The following is a 21,614-nucleotide window of genomic DNA, read 5'->3' on the forward strand; positions in this document are numbered from 1 at the left end:
TGAGCATTTTGTCATAGTTTGATCAAAGTCACAGTATGTAGCAGGATTGGGGTTTTTTAATGCCTGGGGAAGCTAGCAAGTGACAATTCTTTGTCTACTTACGTTGATAACTCCAAAAGACTAAAATATCTAACAGGCCTCTGTCAGTTGGGTAAAATCTTGACAGACATAGAAGGATGACAAAACAAATGATTATGTTAAGGGCTCTGGAAACATTTAACAATCCTGCAGTCCAGTCTGCCACCCAGAAGTGGCTCCTTTCCATTTAGAGATGTTTCATAACTAACACATTCAGAACAGTGAGCAGCCCTGGGTTTTTTGGTCTACACTTCTCTACTTAATTCCTTTTACCCAACTCCTCATCATCACCATGCTGTTAAGCATGCCCTGCCATCCTGGTCTGCTGAGAAAGGAACTTACTGCTTTAACTTGCCCAAATGTCTTTTCTACTTCTGCCAGACTTTTATCAAATCGAGTACTTCTGGAGCATGTTAGGAAAGATGACGTTGACTATATGTATTGCTTATTTAGGTTAATGCTGCTGTTGCTGTACAAGTCAGTCCTGTAAAACTGAGCAGAATAACTACAGATATTGTGAACAGCAGCAGAATCTAAGTGAAAGTAAGAAAAAAACAAAGTCATAATTCAATTTGGGGTCTACAATATCTTCATATCAACCCAGTGTTTAAATGATAGAATAAACTGTATCTTCATATTTCCCTAACACTAAGATGTAGGCTTTCATACTCTATTGTATCACTGAGGCAAAACATTTGTCAGTGAGGAGACTGCTATAACCTCTGAGCACAAAGCACTACATCAGGCTGTGATAGAAAAGGGCTAAATCTCTCAGATCCACTAAATTCACATTTGTAATATTATCAGCCTGTGTAGCCCTCTGTGGTGGCCTAGTCAATAAATGGCAATGGCAGTTAGACATTCTTTCCATCTTCCTCTGAAAATAAGCCACATCTAACCAATGCTGGCCAGTCACAGACAGACGCTTGGATTAGGAACATGGCATAGAGATTCCCTGCTCTGCACTTACATAATTTTGTGTGTAAGTACATATGGCACAATATGTTGACTATAATATAAAAATCAGTGTGATTTAAAATATCTTTTCTTATTTCTAAACTATTTCAAATGCTTTCACTTGACAAAGAAAAATTACAGCTTCTCAACACTGTTCTGTGAAATTGAAACATGAAGAATGATTTCACAGGACCTGAGGCAGTTAGAGAGAGAGATACACAGCTCTTGAGTAATCAAAAGCCAAGTGGCTCAGGGTTTTGCTCAAGACATTAATTGATAACCCTGATCCAACTGAAGCAGTGAGCAAGGAATTCAAACTGGATTGTCCAAGCAAATACCTTCAGCTATTGAACTCTTTCTAACTGCAGGGTTGCTCTGAGAAACTTGGCTGATGCCTTTTATTGCTCCCAGTGCCTGACCCCTACACCAGGTGAATACTGTGCCTAAAAAAAGTTTTCTGACTGAAATAATGCTGGATTTCCCATGAAATAAGCATAAAGAAGAGTAATAAGCACATGCAAAATGAAAGTCTATATTATAAAATAAAGTTTTCAGTAAGAAGATGTAAAATACTCATTGAGGCAAAATGCTGTTGGTTGACTGCAGGACAACTGCAGTAAAAGAGGACAGAGGGGCTTTCTATAGGCCTATGCCCAGCCCACTGCAATACAGAGCTACATTACATTACAATGCTCTGCAAGAATGGTGCATTTGTGACCTCTCTGATCAAAGCACTGCAAAAATTAGTGGTAGAGTCATGAGCTGCAAACAAGTGCAACCTGTATAACTTCATTAATAATCCATGCATCAGCAATATACTTCCTGGGGTTTGGGGAAGAAGACAGACCTCTGGAGTTACCATGTCTTCCAGTTTTCCATTCAGCCATCAGACTCCAAGGTCTGAGCAGTTCAAGTCTCAAAGTGGAATGGCTGCTTTTTCCTCTGAGAATGGGGGACAGAAAACTAACATATGAGCTGAGACTTCTTTGTTCATCTTGCTACTGCCTACAGAGCAGAGGCAAGGCTATATGATCAGGTATGTCCATATGTGCACCTGTATGTTCTCTGCCAGTACCTTTGAAACCTGCTGAACAATTTCGGTTAAATTTGACAGGTAGACAGGAGTGTCACAAATGATTACATTCTGTAAGATTCATGAAAATTGGCAGCCAAAAGGCCTTTAAGTGCCCAACATAAATACCCTAAGAAAATTGCTGCAACACAAATCATACATTATCAAATACCCAAAGAATCCAGACAAGAAAGTCTTTCAGAACATATCAAATAAAAAAAAAAAAAACAAAAAACACCCTTAGCTGAAACTTACAGATATCTACGAGACAGAAATATGTAAGAAAAGAGACTTCTACTATCACAAAATTACTTGGCTACTAGCTCAAATTTTCACTTAATGTTGTGGCTATGGAAAGAAACAAATCACCGTCTGAAGCCTAAGATACTATACAATGCTCAGAAGGTAGGAAGTGGAGTTAGCAGCAATTCCTTGGAATGCCTTTTCTTTCCACCCAGTCAGAGTTGTGTTATAAATACTATGGCTGAGCCCCTGTTACTTACCCAGAAGGCTATCTTTTTCACTTAAGGAATGGTCTCTTTCATGCTGCCCAGGCAAACACTGATTATCTTGAATTTGGCTAGAAGCTACAGGATGCATAAATGAATCTGTAGTTTTCATGGATTCACTTCGTTTTGCTAGTGTAAACCAATCCTTTGTTTGAGAAACTGTAGCCTAGGAAAATAAATGTCATAGAATAATTCAAATTTCTGTATTTATTGCAGTGTTTCTGAGTGCAGAGGTCTTAGTGTCTGTAGTCATTTTGTGCAGTCTGTGTAGATTTCTGTAATGATAGTTCCCAGTGAAGAGAGCTGTATGACAGTAGCAGACCATACTTGTAACACAGCTTCTGTTTAAGATGGATTACAACCCATCAACCTTCTTCTGTAGTACAAAGAGCTTTGAAAGTAAGGGATATTCAGAGTCAGTTGTCGAATTAGGTTGTGACCTCAGTTACAATAATTTAACCCAAAGCATTCAATCTTGATGAATTAAACATGTTTATTTTACCTGGCCAAGCGATATGTAGAACTTCTTCACAGTCAACGAAGTGTCATCCTCCTCAGGAGGAGGAGAACCTGGGTCTTGCTTCCTTATCCAGGGATAGTAGTCACTATCTATAATGAAATTAATACCAGTCTTGCTCCATTCGACCTGTGATATCAATTTAGCTAGCCTGAAATTAAATGTTGAGACAAGAAAACTATTAATTTTAGCTTTTAATCAGAGAAAGAGTTTATTTTTTTCCCCAGAATAGGCAATAAAAAGCATGATCAATCTAAAAATAAATTGCTACAAAGAACTTTATGATCTGCTTTATTATTTCACCCTTCACCTGCTGTCACATATGTAAATACTAGTACTGCCACTCCATAGTCCAGCAGCTTTACATATGGTGGCCTGCTTTGCATTATCAAGCTGCATCAGTAGAACTGATTCCTGTCAGGATGATCTTGCATGTATCTGTGCAGTCCCAAGCCCTGCCAAGAAGCCCTCAAACATTTTGGTCACTAAAATGGAGCTATTCTCCCTGATTGTAGAAGCCCTGTGTCACCACCAGACACTACATTTCCTGTTCCTGATACAAGCACTCTTCCAGCAGCAATGCCACAGCCGTGATCATATTAATTGCACTTTCAGATGATAACAAGGCAGCTGGCACTATCGTGTTCAGCTGGCTGCTGTATGAGGACTTTATAGTACAGAACAGCTCTCCAGTGCTACCTTGTGTTAGTGTGAACCTCACGATGTTCAGGAAAGGCAATCTTAGAACCATGTGACGATAATGAGGATGCTCTGGGCTCAAGAACTGGGGCAGAACTTAGTTAAGTCAGAAAGCAGTACAAAATCAACCAACGTGGATGTGAAGGGAAGACAAAGCCTATGCCTGAGCCTATAACCAAGAGTGAATGCCCAGTTTCACTTGTCCCCGCTATATGAGGGCAAATATGATTTCATTCTAGGGTTGGGCTATCTACATCTTTAAGTGCAAGTTTCACTTTTAGCATCTCAGCTTATCTTGATCCTGATTCAGAAAAGCAACTTAAACCACTGATGTCAATAGAAATTCGGTACATGCTTAAAGTTATAGTTTTATGTAATTCTCTTAGATAACTCTTCTTGATCAAAGAAATACTTTGCTATAGCAGAAGATCAAAATTAATGTTTCATGACGCCCAGATATGTGTAAAGCAGGCTGCTTCTAAAGGTAAAATGGAGCACTCTTTCATGGTTTGCTTGTTCTTTGCACAGATTTCCCCTTGAATTTAAGTGCAGTCTTCAGGATATTGAAAGTGAAAAACATTTTGAAATTTTTAATGTAGAAATCTATACCCCAGTACCTAGTCTGTCATTACAATCAACAAACATGAGTTTTGTGAACCATACTGCCAGGCTGCCTCTCCTTTTAGGACCCCTGAAACACACTATGATTATCAGCATCTAGACACAACCTTAAGGGATGTGGAGGCAGATCCTCCAAAAAGCACACTGAACCTCCTGAACACCTGCGGAAAGGACATCTGGAAAATAGCAAGTGTGTAACAGTAAATCATCCAACTATGCCACAGCATCCCACAGAGAACCTTGCAAAAAGAAGCCTGACAGCGGGCCCAAAGACACAAAACTAATGATTGAATTAAAAAGGACTGGCTGTTTTTTCCAAATAGATTCCATAGATTCATAACTTCCACTTATATAGCTTACATATTGGTTAGAGAAAGACGCATTGCTACCATGATATCTCTGTGGAACAGAGATTCAGAAATCAGTAAACCCTACTCTTACTCTCTTTGTAATGGTGTAATATAGTATGATGTAATTCATGGTCAAGGAAAATTACAGAATGCTGAGTGAAAAAAAGTCACTGATTTTACTTTATCCAGGTCACTAAAATGCTAAAATTAAACACACACAACTAGAGATGGAAGAAAACATATCGAGAGTACTGTCAAGATGAATTAAACAGAAGAGAAAAATGTACAAATTTAAAACTGACACACAGCATAAAAGATTGCAATACCTGTATTCAAAGTAACAGTCACTTTCTAGAAATGCTGGAAGCCTTTCTTTCTTAATCCACTGAATTGCTTGTTCTCGATCAAGACACTATTAAAAAAGAAATGCCAAATATTTGCAGTATTCTTGACTTTCTTCTTTCGTTTGCCGTGTAACTGATCCTCTCCATCCCCTTTCTACAGAAGCATTGTCTCAGGAAGACAAATATACAGTGAACATCACCTTTGTTATCCAGTTTAGCCTTAATCATGCTGGGACAATTGAGTTCATTTACTTTCCTATTAACAGCTAAAAAGCTCAAAATCTGATTTCACCTGTAAAAGTACAACTTTTTTAACAAATCATGGGTGGTTTTTCTTCAGAAATAATGTGTGTATGAATCATGCTTTTACTGTACAATAACAAATGCAAATTAGATGCTCATAAATTTTCTGCAATAGGAAATTGCTTATTTTTCTGACTTTATCACATTTTATAAATAATCACTATTATATTTTTCCTCAAGAATTTGAAGAATAAGGAACACTTAAATTAAATTATACTCCCAGAATGAGACACCTGTGGATATTAAAAACAAAATCGAACAAATAAAAAGCCAATCATTTATCAGTTTTCCCACTTTTATGTTGGAGCATTGCAAAACTGCATTGCACACAGCAACTCATAGTGGAAGCCTAAGTGCATTATGAATTGGGCCCCTAACAGATTTCTGCTCAGGTGGTCTAAGCCTCAATGCATCATGAAAGCAGAAAGGGAGGTGCTTCCAAAGAGTGGTTTGAGGAGTGAAAGGGAGATGTTGAGCAGTGAGCTACCCAGAGCCAGCTAACCAAAAAACTATGCCTGGGGTCTTGCACAGAGAGCAAGATTTCTGACTATGGGCCACAGTGATCCATAGCTGTTTCCCTTAGAAATGACACACAGCACACTTTTTAATATTTTTTTTAAGAGCATACTTTTTCCACTCTTAGGGGATGACATGTTTTATTTATCTGAGGTGCATTTTTCCTTTTAGTGAAGGTGAGACTGATGATTTGGAAGAATGCAGCAGCTTCCCTTGTCCATAAAACAGGTGAAGTTTGGGCAAAGATGGATGCTACTTGCTATATCAAATAATCAGTTAATGTAGATTACATTTTAAATTTTCTTTCCATGAGCTAATATTCCACTGGGGACAAGGGTTATTTCTGCCTCATATATATCTGTAGAGGATTAAAAAAATCTGAATTACTCAGAAAGTGGGTGGTTTCATTTAGAGAGAAGAAAATATTTCAAAATATGGAAAGCTTATGTTGGCAGTGGCTCATACAATGTAATTTGTGGAGATGAAGACTAATTACTCCCAACCACACAGTGTATGCCTCTTTTTGGTAACTGACAAGCTTTTTTGAAATACAGAAGATTGTCTCTTTATTTTGGCTTTTAATATTTATGTATTTACTGACTCACAGCCCAGTTTTTTATCTGAGTGATTCATAATATGTTCACGTCTGTACATGGTTGGTACACAAAATTATAGATACTATCATAAAGGAAAGAATCTCTATGCTTTCCCCTTCCCCAGAGAAAGATGCTACATTTAATCTGATGGGTTTTGTTACCTTGGTTAGCTTCCTTACCCAGTCAGCCTTAGGCCTTGCTGGGACCTAATCCAGCAAAGCTTTTAGCACGTGTTTAAGTTTAAGCATGTGTTTAACTTCCCTTGATTAAAGTTAAACACATACTTAAGTGCTTTGCTGAACTGGGGTTTCTCTGAAGTAAGGTATGTGGGATGCCAGCCAGTTTCTTTCCATAGCTGTAATCAATTCTACCCAATTCCACAGGTGTCTGTCTTAATATATTTTACACCAAGTTGATTTTGACTATTGATAAGAAGATACTTACCTCTGTATCAATAATTTGCAAGTGTGCATGCACACATGCAGAGAATATGTAAACTTGTAACAGTCTGAGGGGGAAGTAAAATACAGAGGAAAAATACCACTGGAAGTATTTCTTAGGCGAAATGTGTTTAAATTCAGGTTGTAGCCTGAAAGGCCTACTAGGATTCTCCAATCATAACTCATTTTCATTAGTAATGTGCCAGTGATGGTCACTCCAGGTGACTTTTTGTAGCAATGTAACATTCAAAGCAACTGTCAATCTCTTCAGTCAGTGTGAAGAAAGCAATCAAAACAAAGGAGGCAGCATCACCCGATGCCTGAAAGATCAAATTCTGTTTGAACTGAACTGCTTGATGCATTTGGTCTGGGTTGACTTCTTCTGGTTCATAGTGTAGGACAATGAATGGAGCAGACTCCTTCACTTTGTGTAGTTGCAATAACAATTTTTGGCATGCTGTTTTGCAGGCCATTTTGTTCCAGCTCAGCCTTGAGATGCCAAGCTGAACTAGATGAGGCATCTGTGTTACCTGTCCAGTAAAGGAGGAGTCAAAAATGAGAAGAAACATCACCTTTCCCCACAAAAGGTGAAGAAAGTGTATCGAGGCATACTGCTCCTCAAAAGGCCATAATGCTTCCTATCTATGGAAAATGGCCCAGAGAAAGAAACGTATTCTTAAATAATACAGAAGGTCTGTTGCTCCAAACCACATGAAAGATGTAAGTAATAGTGAAATGGCTTTGAACTTGTCAAGTAAGGCCACCTACAGTTGCAATGATGTGAGGTTATCCCAGAGAGCAGTGTTAGCCACACTTGTACAAGCACACAACATTTCCTCAGTTGAATCCTGAGAGCAAATAAGAAATTGAGAATAGCTCTTCTGCTTTTGTGCTCTCAAGCAAAGTATTTGTGAAAATAATTATTTAACGTGGTAGGGATGTCTGTGAGCCTTGTCGTATTGCAGCATTTGTCCAGTTTAAATGCAGATAATTGCAATCCCACATTACTATCATTTTGTTAAATAACATTGCCTTTTGACCTCTCAACACTGTTTTCCTTTCTGAAAATCATTACGCTTATACTGGGCAAAGCAGCAGTCTGTTACAACTCCCTGCTTTTCTCTCAGCTTTCCAGCTATGACATAATTTAGAGCAGCCGCCTCTAAAAATGTAGCAAGACCTTAGACTGGCCTTGAATGAAATGAACTGAAGTCACATCAGTCACACCAATGCAAAGTAAGCAGGAAAGGAATAAACCAAGTATCCCGGTGAAATATTTTTTCTCCTCCAAAGCTGTTGTTTAAAGGTAAACTCCCACAACAAATTATACTGTCTTGTATTCTCTTAGGTGCATACGGTGCTTCAACTCCTGATTTTAACCTGCCTAATTTGGTGCTGAAGAAAGCCTTGAAAGTAAACAGGTAAGAATACCAAAATTGATAGTGTCTGATACAAGATTTTTTTTCTAAAATCCAACCTATCTTTCCATTAATTTAGTTTTCTTGTTGCCAAAGATTATTTTCTCTGGCCATTTCAATTGATGCTAACCATGTAAATCCTTTGGGAATTAATGGAAGAGAGACTTATGTGTTGCCAGACCACAGATGAGCTCATAGCCACACAAGGAAATTAATTAATAAGGAAAGACTGAGATGCATTAGTTTCAGTCAATTTGCACATTCCAGGGATCACTAGTAAAGTAACTGTTGTCATAATATTTTTTCTTTTAATATTAAAAAGTATTCAGACCACACAACTGAATCCTGCCCTGCAGAATCTTCAAAATTTTGTGCTACAGGATGTACATCTGTAATTCCATTCACTTGTCTGCTAGACACATGTGTGTTGCAGGGCATAATTTGGCCCATCGTTATGTTTTCCTAACATAAATTAACATTTTTCCCAAGCTACCAAGCCAAATACAACAATAACTACTGCCAGTATCTCTACAGTAAGATCTAAATATAAACTCAGGGGCTATAAGATGCTTACCATAGTGTTGTAATTTGGATCAATATTGAAGGTTGGAGAAGCGCTGCGCATTTTGGAGAGCTGCCCGTCATTCTTTGCTTTCCTTAGAACATCATAAATGGGGTTTGGAGGTTTCTGATCATGTAGAATTTTTTTCAGCTGGCTTTCCAGGCATTGTGGGGCATCATTAACTACTTCAAAAACCCCAAAGTCAGAGTTAAACTTAACCGGCTGGGCAAAAGTCTACAAAAGAAGTTTGGAAAGTTTATAGCATTGTAATAAGGGAACGCTTTCATTTAAGAAAGTTACTTTTTAAAGTATAGAAGCATCCTACAGAATGCAAGCTGGTATTACAAGGCTTCTTTCTCTTGCCTGCTGAAGTTTATGTTCAGGGCCTGGAATAGTAATTTTTCTGTATTCTTGTTCATTAGTCTCTTCGCTGTATAGCTTTCCAAAGCAATTGTACTTTTTGTTTCAGCTATGCTTAATTGTCAAGAATTTAACTCATTCTAGATCACAGACCATTCTTTTTCACATGCAAATAATAGATCCAGTATACAGATGTCTAGAATATATAATTTACAGTGACTTTAGTAACTGTTCTGCAGAGGACTACTTACCTACAGGATCACATCTCCAGCATTGTTCTCCCATTCATTACCACAAGCAATCAAGGCTTGAAAAGAATAGCAATGAAGCTGACCTTTTAAATATGGGTTGCATTTGAGGAGGATGAATCTGAAGATTTCCATACGTAGGAAAGGCTTTTCACCATATTGTTACTTGTAGGTCAAACACCTACCAAAACCTATGGCCTGTAGTAAGTTTTATTATACCTCACTAATTCAGTCAGATACTGTATAATACATGAGGTAGACCAAACTTCAACTTCAGCTATGTAATTGTAACTTTTATCAACTCCAAAAAAACCACTACATGTGTACACATTAAAACAGAGCCATGTTTCATCTTTTGAGCTCTGGTATTAGGTATTTCCCTAAAAGACTATCTTTCAAATTCTCTAACTTGAAATGAAGAGGGAAAATATGGATGGATCTTACACAAGTAATGGGGGATTACCAAGACAGTTATGAATATGAGATTATATACAGCCAGAGCATATAAGCATCTCCACACTGAGCTGGAAGAAAAGAAGGCATGTTGTGTTTAAGAACTGAAGAAAATCTTGGCCATATCCAGACCCAGTGCCAAAATTCTTTTTGGCTTTGTTACAGACAGGATCCCACCTGGTGTTCGTACAGTTGTCGTTCCCCTGCACTTAATAAGATTATTTTATTTTTTCCAGCACTGTATTTTTCATTTCCTTGAACTTTTTCATATATCACATATATACATACATAGATAAAATTCATACACATACTACATAAACTGAATACATGCTACATATAATATAGAAATACATTACAGACCAATTTTATTATTCTTCACACCTATAGAAGTCCAAAGTAACCACATCAGTGTTAGCTATTTTGTTGCTTCTGTTTGAAGCCTCCTTGTTGATCAAGGTCTTATAGAGCAATGCCCAGGATCAAACCACGTGGCTGCAACATGTGGTTACAACATTCCCTACTTATCCCATAATGTGTGGAGGCTCAGCCTGGCAAAGCAAGTAGCGTGTGAGACCTTTAAGTGTATGACTAGTGCCTATGACATCAGACTGTCACTGCTCAGAGCCATGCACAGAACTGCATTAGTCTGTTTAGTTACCTAACTGCAGTTGAAATCACAGCTTGGTTTTTGTTCTCTGACACCTTGTGCCTCTTTCAGCATTAATTTTCTCCAGGGTACTCTGCAGATTTTAGTGGGTTTTCTCCAGATGTACTGAACCGCATTTTAAAGAGCCTTTTATGTGTAGTAGATTTCTCTATACTTCATTCAGACCTTCTCCCAGTTTGCAATGTGTACATTTCATTTACTTTCAAACTTAATTTGGGCTGCTACCAGCTTTTAAGTGACTAGCTGTGCAACCTTAATAACCTCCAAATATATTATTCCTTATTTATTTTTCCATGTTTTTAAAAAAAGCAACAGAAGAAAGTACACTAAAAAAACAAGGTGCTTCGGTCTCTTGGGGTTTGAAATGCTCTTGCTTGTGGAAAAAAAGCAAACAGAGTGCAAATTCCATAATATAGGGCTACGTGATTAGACATGACCAGATTATTTCAGTTCCATGTTGTTCAACTTGAAAACTAAGCGAAGACAACATTAGCTTATCACACACATCTACTTTTACTTAATCCTTTGTAACTTACTCTAGATCTAGGTTTTTCAGTGCATATTTTAATTAACTGAACAGAAAACATACGGCAACTTTAATGTAATGAAACAGAAGCTAGTGACAATTTTTAAAATGTAAAGTGTATTGCTATTTTAGGAGTCTGAATACAAATCATTTAGAAGACAAATATACTAATGAAACAAAAGAACATACACTGAGGGGATAAGAAGATTAAGGCTTCATACAATACATACTTGACTGAAAAAGGTGGTTCTAGTCCAGACTTTTGGGGTTTGGACCAAGATGTAGTTACCTATCCCCAAGAATATCAAGAGGCACGCATACTTCCTGTATCAGTCAGAGAGTAGCCAGTAATCCTCTTTACCCGACACTAGTAAGACTACATCTGGAATACTGCATCCAGTTTTGGGTCCCCAGTACAAAAAGAATGTTCATATATTTGAGTGAGTCCAGCAGAAGACCACTGAGATGGTCAGAGGCTGGAGACCTTGCCCTGTGAGGAGAGGCTAAGGGAAACGGGCTTGTTTAGCCTGAAGAAGAGACAGCTCTGGGAGGACCTAGCAGCAGCCTTACAGTACTTACAGGAGGTTACTGAGAAGGTAGAGCCAGGCTTTTCACGGAGGTGCATGGTGGGAGTGAAAGAGACCATGGTCGTACACTGAAACAACAGATGTCTCAGATATAAGAAAAAAGGTAATTGTGGGATGATTAGCACTGGCTGTCCAGACAGGCTATGGAATCAGTTGTTGGAGGTTTTCAAGACCAACTGGACAAAGTCCCAGAAAATCTGGTCTCAGTACTAAAGCACTGACCCTGCTTTGAGCAGGAAGCTGGACTACAGACCTCCCCAAACCCCCTTGCAGCCTGAGTGATCTATGATTCTGTACAAATCCCAAATTCTACCAGATAGAGGAGCTCATCAAACTATCATATAAAAGCATTTTAGAATAGTTAAATATGCTTTCTGGAGAAACTTATTTCACTTGCTTACTTAAGAAAACTAGAATGATAAATCAGAATGTTTTTGTAAGGATAATAAAAGAAGAGGTAAGTCCTGACCTTCTTAACTCATCCCCCACCACAAAAATAAGAGTGATAATGTTATGACAAAATTCAAATGGGAACACAAAAAAAAATTAACCTGATTTCTTGTAGGAAACATTTTTCCCAGTTATAGTACAGGAGAGAGGATCAGTCAATCCATTTCCCCTTTCAGTATGTGAGGAACTTTGGAGCAAAATGCACAACCTAACCATTCCCACACAGTACAAGCCACAAAAAAAAACCCAAACAAACAAAAAAAAACAACAAAAAAAAAACCACCAACCTGTTCAATACTTTGTAGCAAACTTAAAACCTTTCCCACAGAAGCCAAGTGCTGTAAAATCCTACAATGTTTCACAGGACAATAATGAGGGAGGTTTATGGTACCACCAATATTCTAGGTCATTGCAATAACGAGGAATCTCTTCAGTGAAGATGCCTATGTTAAGGAGTAGATGATAGCCTACACTATAAAGGAAGGGGAAAAAATTATGTGTGCCAATCTAATATACTGAGAAATGTCTTTCTTACCCCACATTTGGCAAGTGCTTTGGCTTTTTACTACGCTAACCAAAGACTAAGTGTATCATTCTCTCTCTAGTTGGTCCAAATTTTGATCCTTTGAAGATAGAGAGGGAAAACTCCAGAGCAAAATTATACCTCAAGATGTTAAGAAAAAATAAGTCACGTTTGACAGGAGCCTTGAAGCTTAGGATTCATACATTATCAATTTAGCACAATAAATAGTATCAACAAGGACTTGAGAATACCAACAAATAAGAAGTCTACAGGCTTTGCAAACTGTTTCACTCACAGGCAAGTCTCCCCTTGAACCCCGTATGACCAATGTAACTCAGTGTAGTAATCTCAGCTTCAGAAAAAATGTCCAAGCAAACAACAAAAAGCTGTTTTCAGACTGTGGTACAGCAATACTATTAAATAAATGAAAAATTGCGTGTATATTTTTGACAGCAAAGAAATTTCTTAGCTGTCAAATGCACATTGAATGTGGTTTCAGTTGAAGAATAAATAGAATACATAATTCTGAAACCTAAAGTTATACACTTAACTAAAGGGAAGGCAAATTTCTCTCAGTCCTCCCAAAACAGAAACCAAAACAGCATCCATCACCATGTTGCCAGGATATCAGACATATAAATCTCACTGTTCTCTGCCTTAACAGTTTTCAGATATACTTAACTTCAGATACACTTAACAAATGTGTAAATATGCTCACCACATCCCACCCCAAATAATGTAGTTTGATCCCAAGAGAAACAGAATGACTACAGCTTGGCTGCCTTTTAGGTTAAGGCCCTGAAAGGGTGGGAATGAATAGAGACCTCATCCAGGAGTTTTGCCAAAACTTCCTTAAGACGGGTATGTGTGTATCATAAATAAATGTCAGTGAGAGTCCAGACAGAAGAGAATTTGAGTAGCTCTATGAAGTGCCTGGAAAATTCACACTGCACATGGTCAATGGCAAATCTCCCATTGACTTTAATGAGTCCAGGATTTCCCTTCCATTGATGAGTAAGACACAAGTCACAATCATATACCACAATCTAATTAAGAGAGAAGAGAAGAACATTTTGAGTAAACCCACTATCAGTGAGAAAGGAAGTCAGGAATGTTTCTTTTCTTCCTTGAATGTCAAAGATATCAAGCAAGTTTTAGTCCTGGGTAAGTCTCAACATAATAGGCAGGTAGGGCCTTACTGATGTAAAAGCCTTTTTAAGGGAGGTTGTATCAGCACCTGCAGCCTCCCTCCACACACCTGGACAAGAGGAAACCAAAGAGCATGCGGTGATGCCTTGAATTCATGTGGTGATGCATCAATGCACTGAATTATTCACAGCCATCTTCAAAACAGAGAAGGGCCTGAACTGTGCAGTAAAGTGGACTGCTTTTTGCTTTCTGCCCTCTCTATCATCTGCTGCTTGTAGATCAGGCCTGTTTTTACTCTTGACAGCACTAGGTTTTCAGGACCATCCTGTTTTCAGAAAGACCGATTGGCACAAACTTTATTACTTGGGCTTTAATTGGTTTTAGAATCATCACCTGCACCAAGTCCTGGATCCCAGACTACTCAGTAGAGAGCTTTTCTATTGAGAACTTTCAAAAGAAGTAGCCTTCAAATCTGAAGCTGATAAAATTGTGGTCACTTATTAGCTTTCGGCTACAGGGGAAACCCACAACCAGGGACTCGCCACCAAGAGTGTCATCTCCTGAATGCTTCAACTGAGGTGCACTTAGCTCTTCTGTCTCTAGTGCAACTCCTTGAGGTTGCAGAGGAGTCGTCGGGATCACTGGTAACTGGAAAATGAGGGGTAAGGCCCCAGCATGGACTTGGGGTGGAATGACTAGCAGGCACTTGCAGAGTGCACGAGAAACAAGTTGACATTACTGTGCTTTCTTACTGAGGCCTCCAACACTGAGCTGGATGACAATTTCTGACTTCTCAATTTTCATTCCTAGCTAAACATATTCTCGGATGTTTTAAATACATGGATCAAAGATTTGAATTTAGGTATGCTTGACCAGCTAGAAATGGAAATGTATCCAGGCCAATGTTTCTCTTAAACCTTTCATTTTAGATTAGTTACTACGGAAGGTGTAACTCGTTTTTATGTCATGTAATTGGTTTCTGCTACTGTGAAATCACTGTACTACTGGCAACAAGTGCCCTCACGAGGTTTTTGTATTATTTCATCTTTCAGAAATATTTTCTGTACAAACCATCCTTCATTACACCATGTAGATCTTTGGAATACCTAGGTATTCATCATGTCAGATTATATTGAATATTATTATAACAACAGGATCACTTAAAGTACATACCGTAAATCAAAGAAAAAAAAAAATCTACTGCTATAGCAAGTCCCCAGTGATACAATTTTCCACACACTAGTGGTGTGTTATAAATCAACGCAGAGGTAGTCTCTTAAAATAAGCATATGCTACCCCTGATTTCTTGTATCAAGTCACACAATATTTTCAGTTTAACTTGTTGCCTAACTACTAGCACACCTGGGTAATACTGTTCCCAGGCAACAGTGTATAAGCACAACAAGAATAAAGCAATGGAAATTTCAATGCAGTGTTTTAGTAGAAGCCTTCTGAGAAGGAGGGGGAAATTGGGAATATAAGGTATTCAAACCACAGAACTCAAGGCATTAATAGAACTTAATCCTGAAGAGGGTAAATCCTCAGGAAAAGATCAAAGAGAAAATAAAACCAATTATGAGAGCATTACAGATAAAAATAGCTAATAGAGCATCTGTTTTCATGAAGGTATGTAAACATATAGGAGACCATTTGTCATCTTAGAAGCCTATCAAGATTACTAGTGTAAAACAGTGTTTACTCAGGAGTGTCTGTGAACTCTTTTCTGTGGGCTTCCAGAGCTGTCAGGAGCGCCTGGACAATCGCCATGGTTCAGAGCTGCTGAGCTGTGCCAGGACTGCGGGCTGTGGAGCCCTCTGAGGCCAAGGAGAATTTTGGCCTCTAATAGAAGTCCTGAAATCTGTGCATGTCCAAGGAGACCCAGAGACTAAGCAGGCTGATCTTCTTACCCGCTCCATCCTCTGTGATTTGGGGAAAACTTGAGGCATAGTTTCCAAATAAGCAGCGAAGGCATGAAGGATGGTATTCCTGTGCTAAGAACAATCTCACACATGGAAGGATGCCTGCATTTAAAAGCTACATAGTTAGGCTTGGATTTAGGTAAATATCCTAAAGCAGCTGCGAAGGGGAAAAAAAAAATAGAAAGAGAAAAAAAACCAGCCCTCTCACCACACATTTTCTTCTATCTGTGTCTCCCTAGTGTTGTAAAAATTATTCTTAGGAATGTTGCAGTGTGTTGAAAGCATGTAAAGGCTGAGTCCTGAGAGAAGTCAGTATTGCTGCTGTGCACAAAACCCACACTCTTATATAGAGTTAATACCTCTAGATTCTATTTTAAGATAAAAAAATTGGCATAGGGAGCCCATTCTACCATCCTTAGTTCTGCAACTCCCATTATGTGTACTTTTACACAAATCTGTGATGTGACTTAGAGAGCACATCTATGTCTAGTTCAGTTTGGTAAGCCTGAATCATAACTGAATTTATTCCAATAGTGGCTGCACCGTAGTCTTAGGTCCAAGGAGCATCAAGAAATATCCTGCCCCTTCCTAATGCTGGTAGTGGTTCCTACCAAGCAAGTTGCAGAAAGGGGTATATGTTCTCATAGTGCAGCCTGTTGGACTACAGTGCTTTAGGAAGGGGACAGGCTGTGGGGCAGCTCTGGGGTAGATTGGCTGGGAGATCCCATGGGAGCCATGAGCGATGCTGTGGAAAGGTCTGTGCCACCTTGCAGTGTGGGGATGGAGAGAATGGGGACAGGCAGGCCCAAGACTACCAAGATGAAGTTGGGTGAGGTTGCCATATTGAGGGAGCAGGACAGTACCTGTGACTCTCATGAGACTGTGGGAAGGCAGGGTAGTTAATGGGGAAAAGGAGCAAAATATAGAGCAACTGGTTAAATATAGAGCACTGGGTATGGTGGTCTAACTGCAACCAGATCAGCACACAGAATACAGTGTAAGGCTGCATCCTTCTAGCTGCAGATGGGAGAGGAAGAGGAGGGGAGTGCCAACTTCGAGACCTTCACAGTCATGAAGAGAAAGAGTTGGTTCCTGAGCTAAAATGTTTATTAATCACTGAGTGCATCACCAGAAGAATGTAAAAGGACAAACATTTGTTATGTTGGCACATCATGATACTGGAATAAAAGTAGACTCCTTATACTTTTTAAATAAGTATTTATGTGTCTTTTTCCTTTCCTATTCATATTATTTTGGTGCACTGCGATTTAAATACATAAATTTGCAAGAGAAAATCTATCCACAGAAGTCCAGATACTGTGTTATATTTCCTGACACTGATAAGAACATGGAGCAATAAGAGTTGCTACCATTAAAATACAGACATATTGTAAAAGCCATTTAACTACCCAGTGACAAAATACAAAATGTTCTAAGCTGGGTTTCATTACTATTAAACTTAGTAAGGTGTTTCTTGTATTTTGCAAGGGATTTCTGTAAGGTACTTACTGGAAGACTCAAAAATTCATTAAAGTAGTCCACAAGCATATCATCTGTGGCTAAGCATTCTTCCTACAGAGAGACAAAACCACAAAGCAAGGCTTGAATGAACTATTGCTTCAAACAATTCTTTTTCCATGAGATATGACATGCAAACTTTTGCAAAATGTTATTTCCCACTTTTGAGAATATAATCATTGCATCGTTGTTACATTCTAGCCATTGCACACTGCTGAGGTCCTTAGCAATTTAAAAAACACACATGAAGGTAAATCCTTTGCCAATAAATTTACAGATAAAGCCTTCATAAGCCCAACAGCTTCTAAATGCTGAAATCCACATGTTTTCTTTTGAAAAAATGTGCATAAGCTAACGGTCTAGAAATTCCCCACATTATACCTTTTTCTCTCACATCTGGGAAGAAGGGGAGTATAAAAGTTCACCAGAGCCTGCTTCTGCACCCACACTGCTGCTTGGGGATGTTTTGGGAGATGTTTGGGGAATAAAAGGGAGTTCGCTGATCTATAATTTGGCTCACCAAGCAAGCAGTGTATGGAATAGTTTGAATCTGACAAAACTGGGAGGCTTCCTGTTGACCTCATCAGAAGTGAAGACTGCATCTGCAGGTGTTTTTGTACCCTTTCTGATCCCTGCATTTTAAATCCTGCTAACAAGACTCAAAAACTGTAGAATAGAAATTATTTTTTTTGCTGTTGACAAATCCATAGGTATGGATCCTAATCTTACTTCTACTGTAATCAATACCACCACCACCACCCCCATTTCAACTCAATAGAAGGTAAAAGTAGAACATTATTCCATTGGTCTTCAAAATCTGTCTTCAATATAATGAAGACTCCTAAACAGATTTTAATAGTTTTCAGTTTCTTGAATATTCTGCTATTTCTGCCTTGCAATGCAAGGAGAATGCATCTAAATCAAATATATTTGCCAATATCAGCAAAGGTCTTGTGACACAGATCTTTTTTCTCTTTCTTAAGTTCATAGCATTGAAATGCACTAGTGAGGAGTAGCATTAAAGAGAGATTATGCACAGTGTATGTGGTATCACTTGTAGGCAGACAGTATCTTGATCCAAACCCCACAGTGTCCAACTTAAACAGAGACAGCTTGTACTCAGGTAAGGAAGAAATCTTGAGCTAATGTACTTTAACATGAACTGAGAAAGGCCCCTATGTGCTGCACATCAAGTCAGAACCAGACCTAATGGTGTTTGCCCAGCCTTAGTCTGCCAACATTTGTTCCTTAGCACTTGTGGTTGCTGCTGTTGTGACTGATACAGGACAGGCAAGTTAGCTCACACTCATTCCTGGAAAACGCTGACAACACTGAAAGCAAGGCTTTCTGCATTACAGAGATCATGCTTTATTTGGATCACAGGCCCATGGTTCAATGCACTTGCAGTACCATGGACCTAGAGATTGTTAGGGCACCGATTAAGTAGGAGAACTTACCAAAGTGTCTAACCCAAAGCCTTTTTAAGTCAATGGAAAATCCTCTCGCTATTGTCACTAGACAATCAATCAGATCCAGAAATCTTAATTCAGCAAGTGTTAACACAATTAACAAAAGAAATTCATTAGAAACAAGCTGCAGTCTGCCTCATGTTTGGTTTGGGCAATGCACAATTAGATTTGACACTGATAAGGATGAATCCGAAGATGGCTAGATATAATAATACCCCATGAAAATATTTTATTGTTTCAAAGGACTTACTCAAAACAATTCATTTATTACTGGCTGAAGTATAAGCTCTTTAAGAATATGCAGTAACATGTTTTTAATTTGCCAAGGATATAATTCTCTGTAGTCCTATATAACAGCAAGAAATGTAAACACAGTGGCTGATTAATCAATAAAATGTTTATGATCTTATTAATACAAGCTTTACTACTACTGATCTTACTGCATCTATACACAATATACTTTCCTCTGGTTTTGTGAGGGTTTTTTTGTTGTCAGCCTTAGTTTCATTAAGCATAGTTGCACTTTCATATTTGCACATTATAGGTTATAAAGTTGCATATACAATACTATAGCTTAGATTTTTGTGTCAGGAAGCATTTTGTTTCATTTCTTCCCATACCATCTTTCCTGCTGCACAGTCCAAATTATGACTAGAAAAAGCTGCCTTACTATTGCAACTGGAGGTCAAGATATGCTAAAAATTGGTCGAAAACTGCAGTTTTGCCTTCATGCAATTTGTGTACAAATAGGGCCTGATTTCTATCACTCTTTTAACATTGAAAGGAATTTTAAAATAATTTTGGCAATAGTATACAACCATTTCTTAGATATTTTGTGGAAACAAACCTAATGACTTTCTATCTGTAGTATTTGATAGCTTTCTCTATTACTGCCGTCATGAAAAAGTACAGAAACACAGAAATATCGTTAGACACCAAAGGAGAAGCTGAATGTGGGTCAAAGTGACACCATCTTGAAAGGTTTGCATTTCACATTGTAGCACCCACTAAAATAATAAATACCTCTCCACTCTTGAAAAAATATATAATAAATGGCATCTTTAAATGTCAAAAGTTAAAGTTAATATAAAACCCCAATCCTACACAGAACTCTGACAGCTTGATGTCCATGTGTGAAGTTCACCTGGAGTCAGACATGTCTAGTCACATTAAGTAGCCTGCAGAATCAAGGTTTAATGCAATGTAAATATGCTGTTGAGAGATGTTCTCATGTACATATTTATGTATGCTAAATATCTACTATGTATATTTTTCCTCTGCCTGAATTCACGTTGATTCTTTTTATGATAATAAACAGTATAAATAAGAGTATCTAGAGGCTCCCAAAAGGAATAGCAATACATTTATACATTAAAATACACAGTTCCAAAGGCATCCAAAATGGGGAAGAGGCAAATGTTACCTAAGCTGCAAGATTTAAGGTGTCATTTCATATGAGGTAATAGACAAACATATATACCTTTCAAATGAGAAGAGAAACATCAGGGAAATCCTACAACAAACTATCAGCAAAGGGCAGAAAAGGTAAAGTAAGGAGAAGATTTTTAAACCTGTCATGTTGAACCTTCCAGCTGATTGTTTCCTTCCTTCATCCTATTTAACTTTCCTTTCCATTTCTATCTTTATTCTCCCTAGTTTCCTGTTACTGAGAAAATTGTTTGACTGAGAAAATTGTAAGAAATTACTCAGTACTCTATACTTACACAAAGGAAAGAAATGAGAAACAAGACAACAGTTTCCAAAAACATTTTTTGGTTTTTTTTCCTCTACAGTTGCATGACAAAATGAATGATCAAGCCTTATATAGCATACTTACAAACACTTCTTCTGTTATACGTGGAGGCTCTGAAACACAAAAATGAAATATCATATGTTATCCAAGCAATGCAGTCAAGCTTGTTCAACTACAATTACTGAACAGAAACAAAAAGTAGTGAGGCATGACAACTTTCCTGGATATTCTGAAATAAAATAACTTAGCCTGAGGAAATAAAATAAACCCTAAGAACATGCAGTAATGTTGACCCACGCATAAAAATGTTGACTATCACAAGAATGATTTAAATATAATTCAAGTATTTTTTAACTAGATTATTTCTCACACATATCAGTCAACTTCTTGTCAGCTTTCCTCTGCAAAATTGATAACTAGAGGCTTGCTGGTGTTAATGAAAATACAGATTTTTATGAGACTCTCGGAGCCTTGAACAACAAATATTACGAACCACATGATAAAATTAAAAAAAAATGTAATCGTGGGTGTTCCCAAGTAACCAAATCTCACTCATTCTAGGAGAATAGTCCTTCTTTTGTGATGCCATTTGAAGGGAGTAAAGTTGTCTCTTCAGATTGATGAATTTTGCTGGGCAAGTTTAACCCTTGCTGTTCGAAATCCCCCTCTTTTGTATCACTGTCTCTGTGAGACAACCACTCTGGGGTCAGACCCCCCGTCTGACACAGATTCAGTCCCTCACCCTCTGTGGGAAGCACTACGTACCAGTGGTAAGCCTCTTCGACTGCATCCTGGATTTACATGCGTAAGGGCCGGCACCCACCCCTGCAAGCTTACGACCTCATTTGCAAAGGTGAAATCCTTGACTGCAGACCAGAAAGAGAAGCTGCAGAGGTGCTGGGCCTGGCTGGGGCCTGCTGGTCTGCAGCAGGGCCGGCTGGCTCTGCTGCGTGGCTCCCAGCAAAGCAGGGTTGCTATGGCACTGCAAACAATGCACGGGATGAGCTGAG

At 38.4% G+C, this 21,614-nt stretch overlaps 1 protein-coding gene across 1 annotated transcript in view; it reads right to left on the reverse strand.

Moving 5' to 3' along the window:
- The window catches only part of RGS22 (regulator of G protein signaling 22), a 63,632-nt gene extending 42,238 nt beyond the window's left edge, over window positions 1-21,394 (reverse strand). The window contains exons 1-7 of the mRNA XM_075024373.1: window positions 21,370-21,394; window positions 20,689-20,717; window positions 17,374-17,436; window positions 8,995-9,216; window positions 5,130-5,215; window positions 3,119-3,284; window positions 2,611-2,782 (exon numbers count right to left, since the gene is read on the reverse strand). Of these exons, the coding sequence (XP_074880474.1) occupies window positions 2,611-2,782; window positions 3,119-3,284; window positions 5,130-5,215; window positions 8,995-9,216; window positions 17,374-17,436; window positions 20,689-20,717; window positions 21,370-21,394 (763 nt within the window). The remainder of the gene's footprint in view (window positions 1-2,610; window positions 2,783-3,118; window positions 3,285-5,129; window positions 5,216-8,994; window positions 9,217-17,373; window positions 17,437-20,688; window positions 20,718-21,369) is intronic.
- Between the last annotated feature and the right edge of the window lie 220 nt (window positions 21,395-21,614).

This window comes from Buteo buteo, chromosome 3 (genome assembly GCF_964188355.1).
Source record: "Buteo buteo chromosome 3, bButBut1.hap1.1, whole genome shotgun sequence".
Lineage (NCBI taxonomy): Eukaryota > Metazoa > Chordata > Aves > Accipitriformes > Accipitridae > Buteo > Buteo buteo.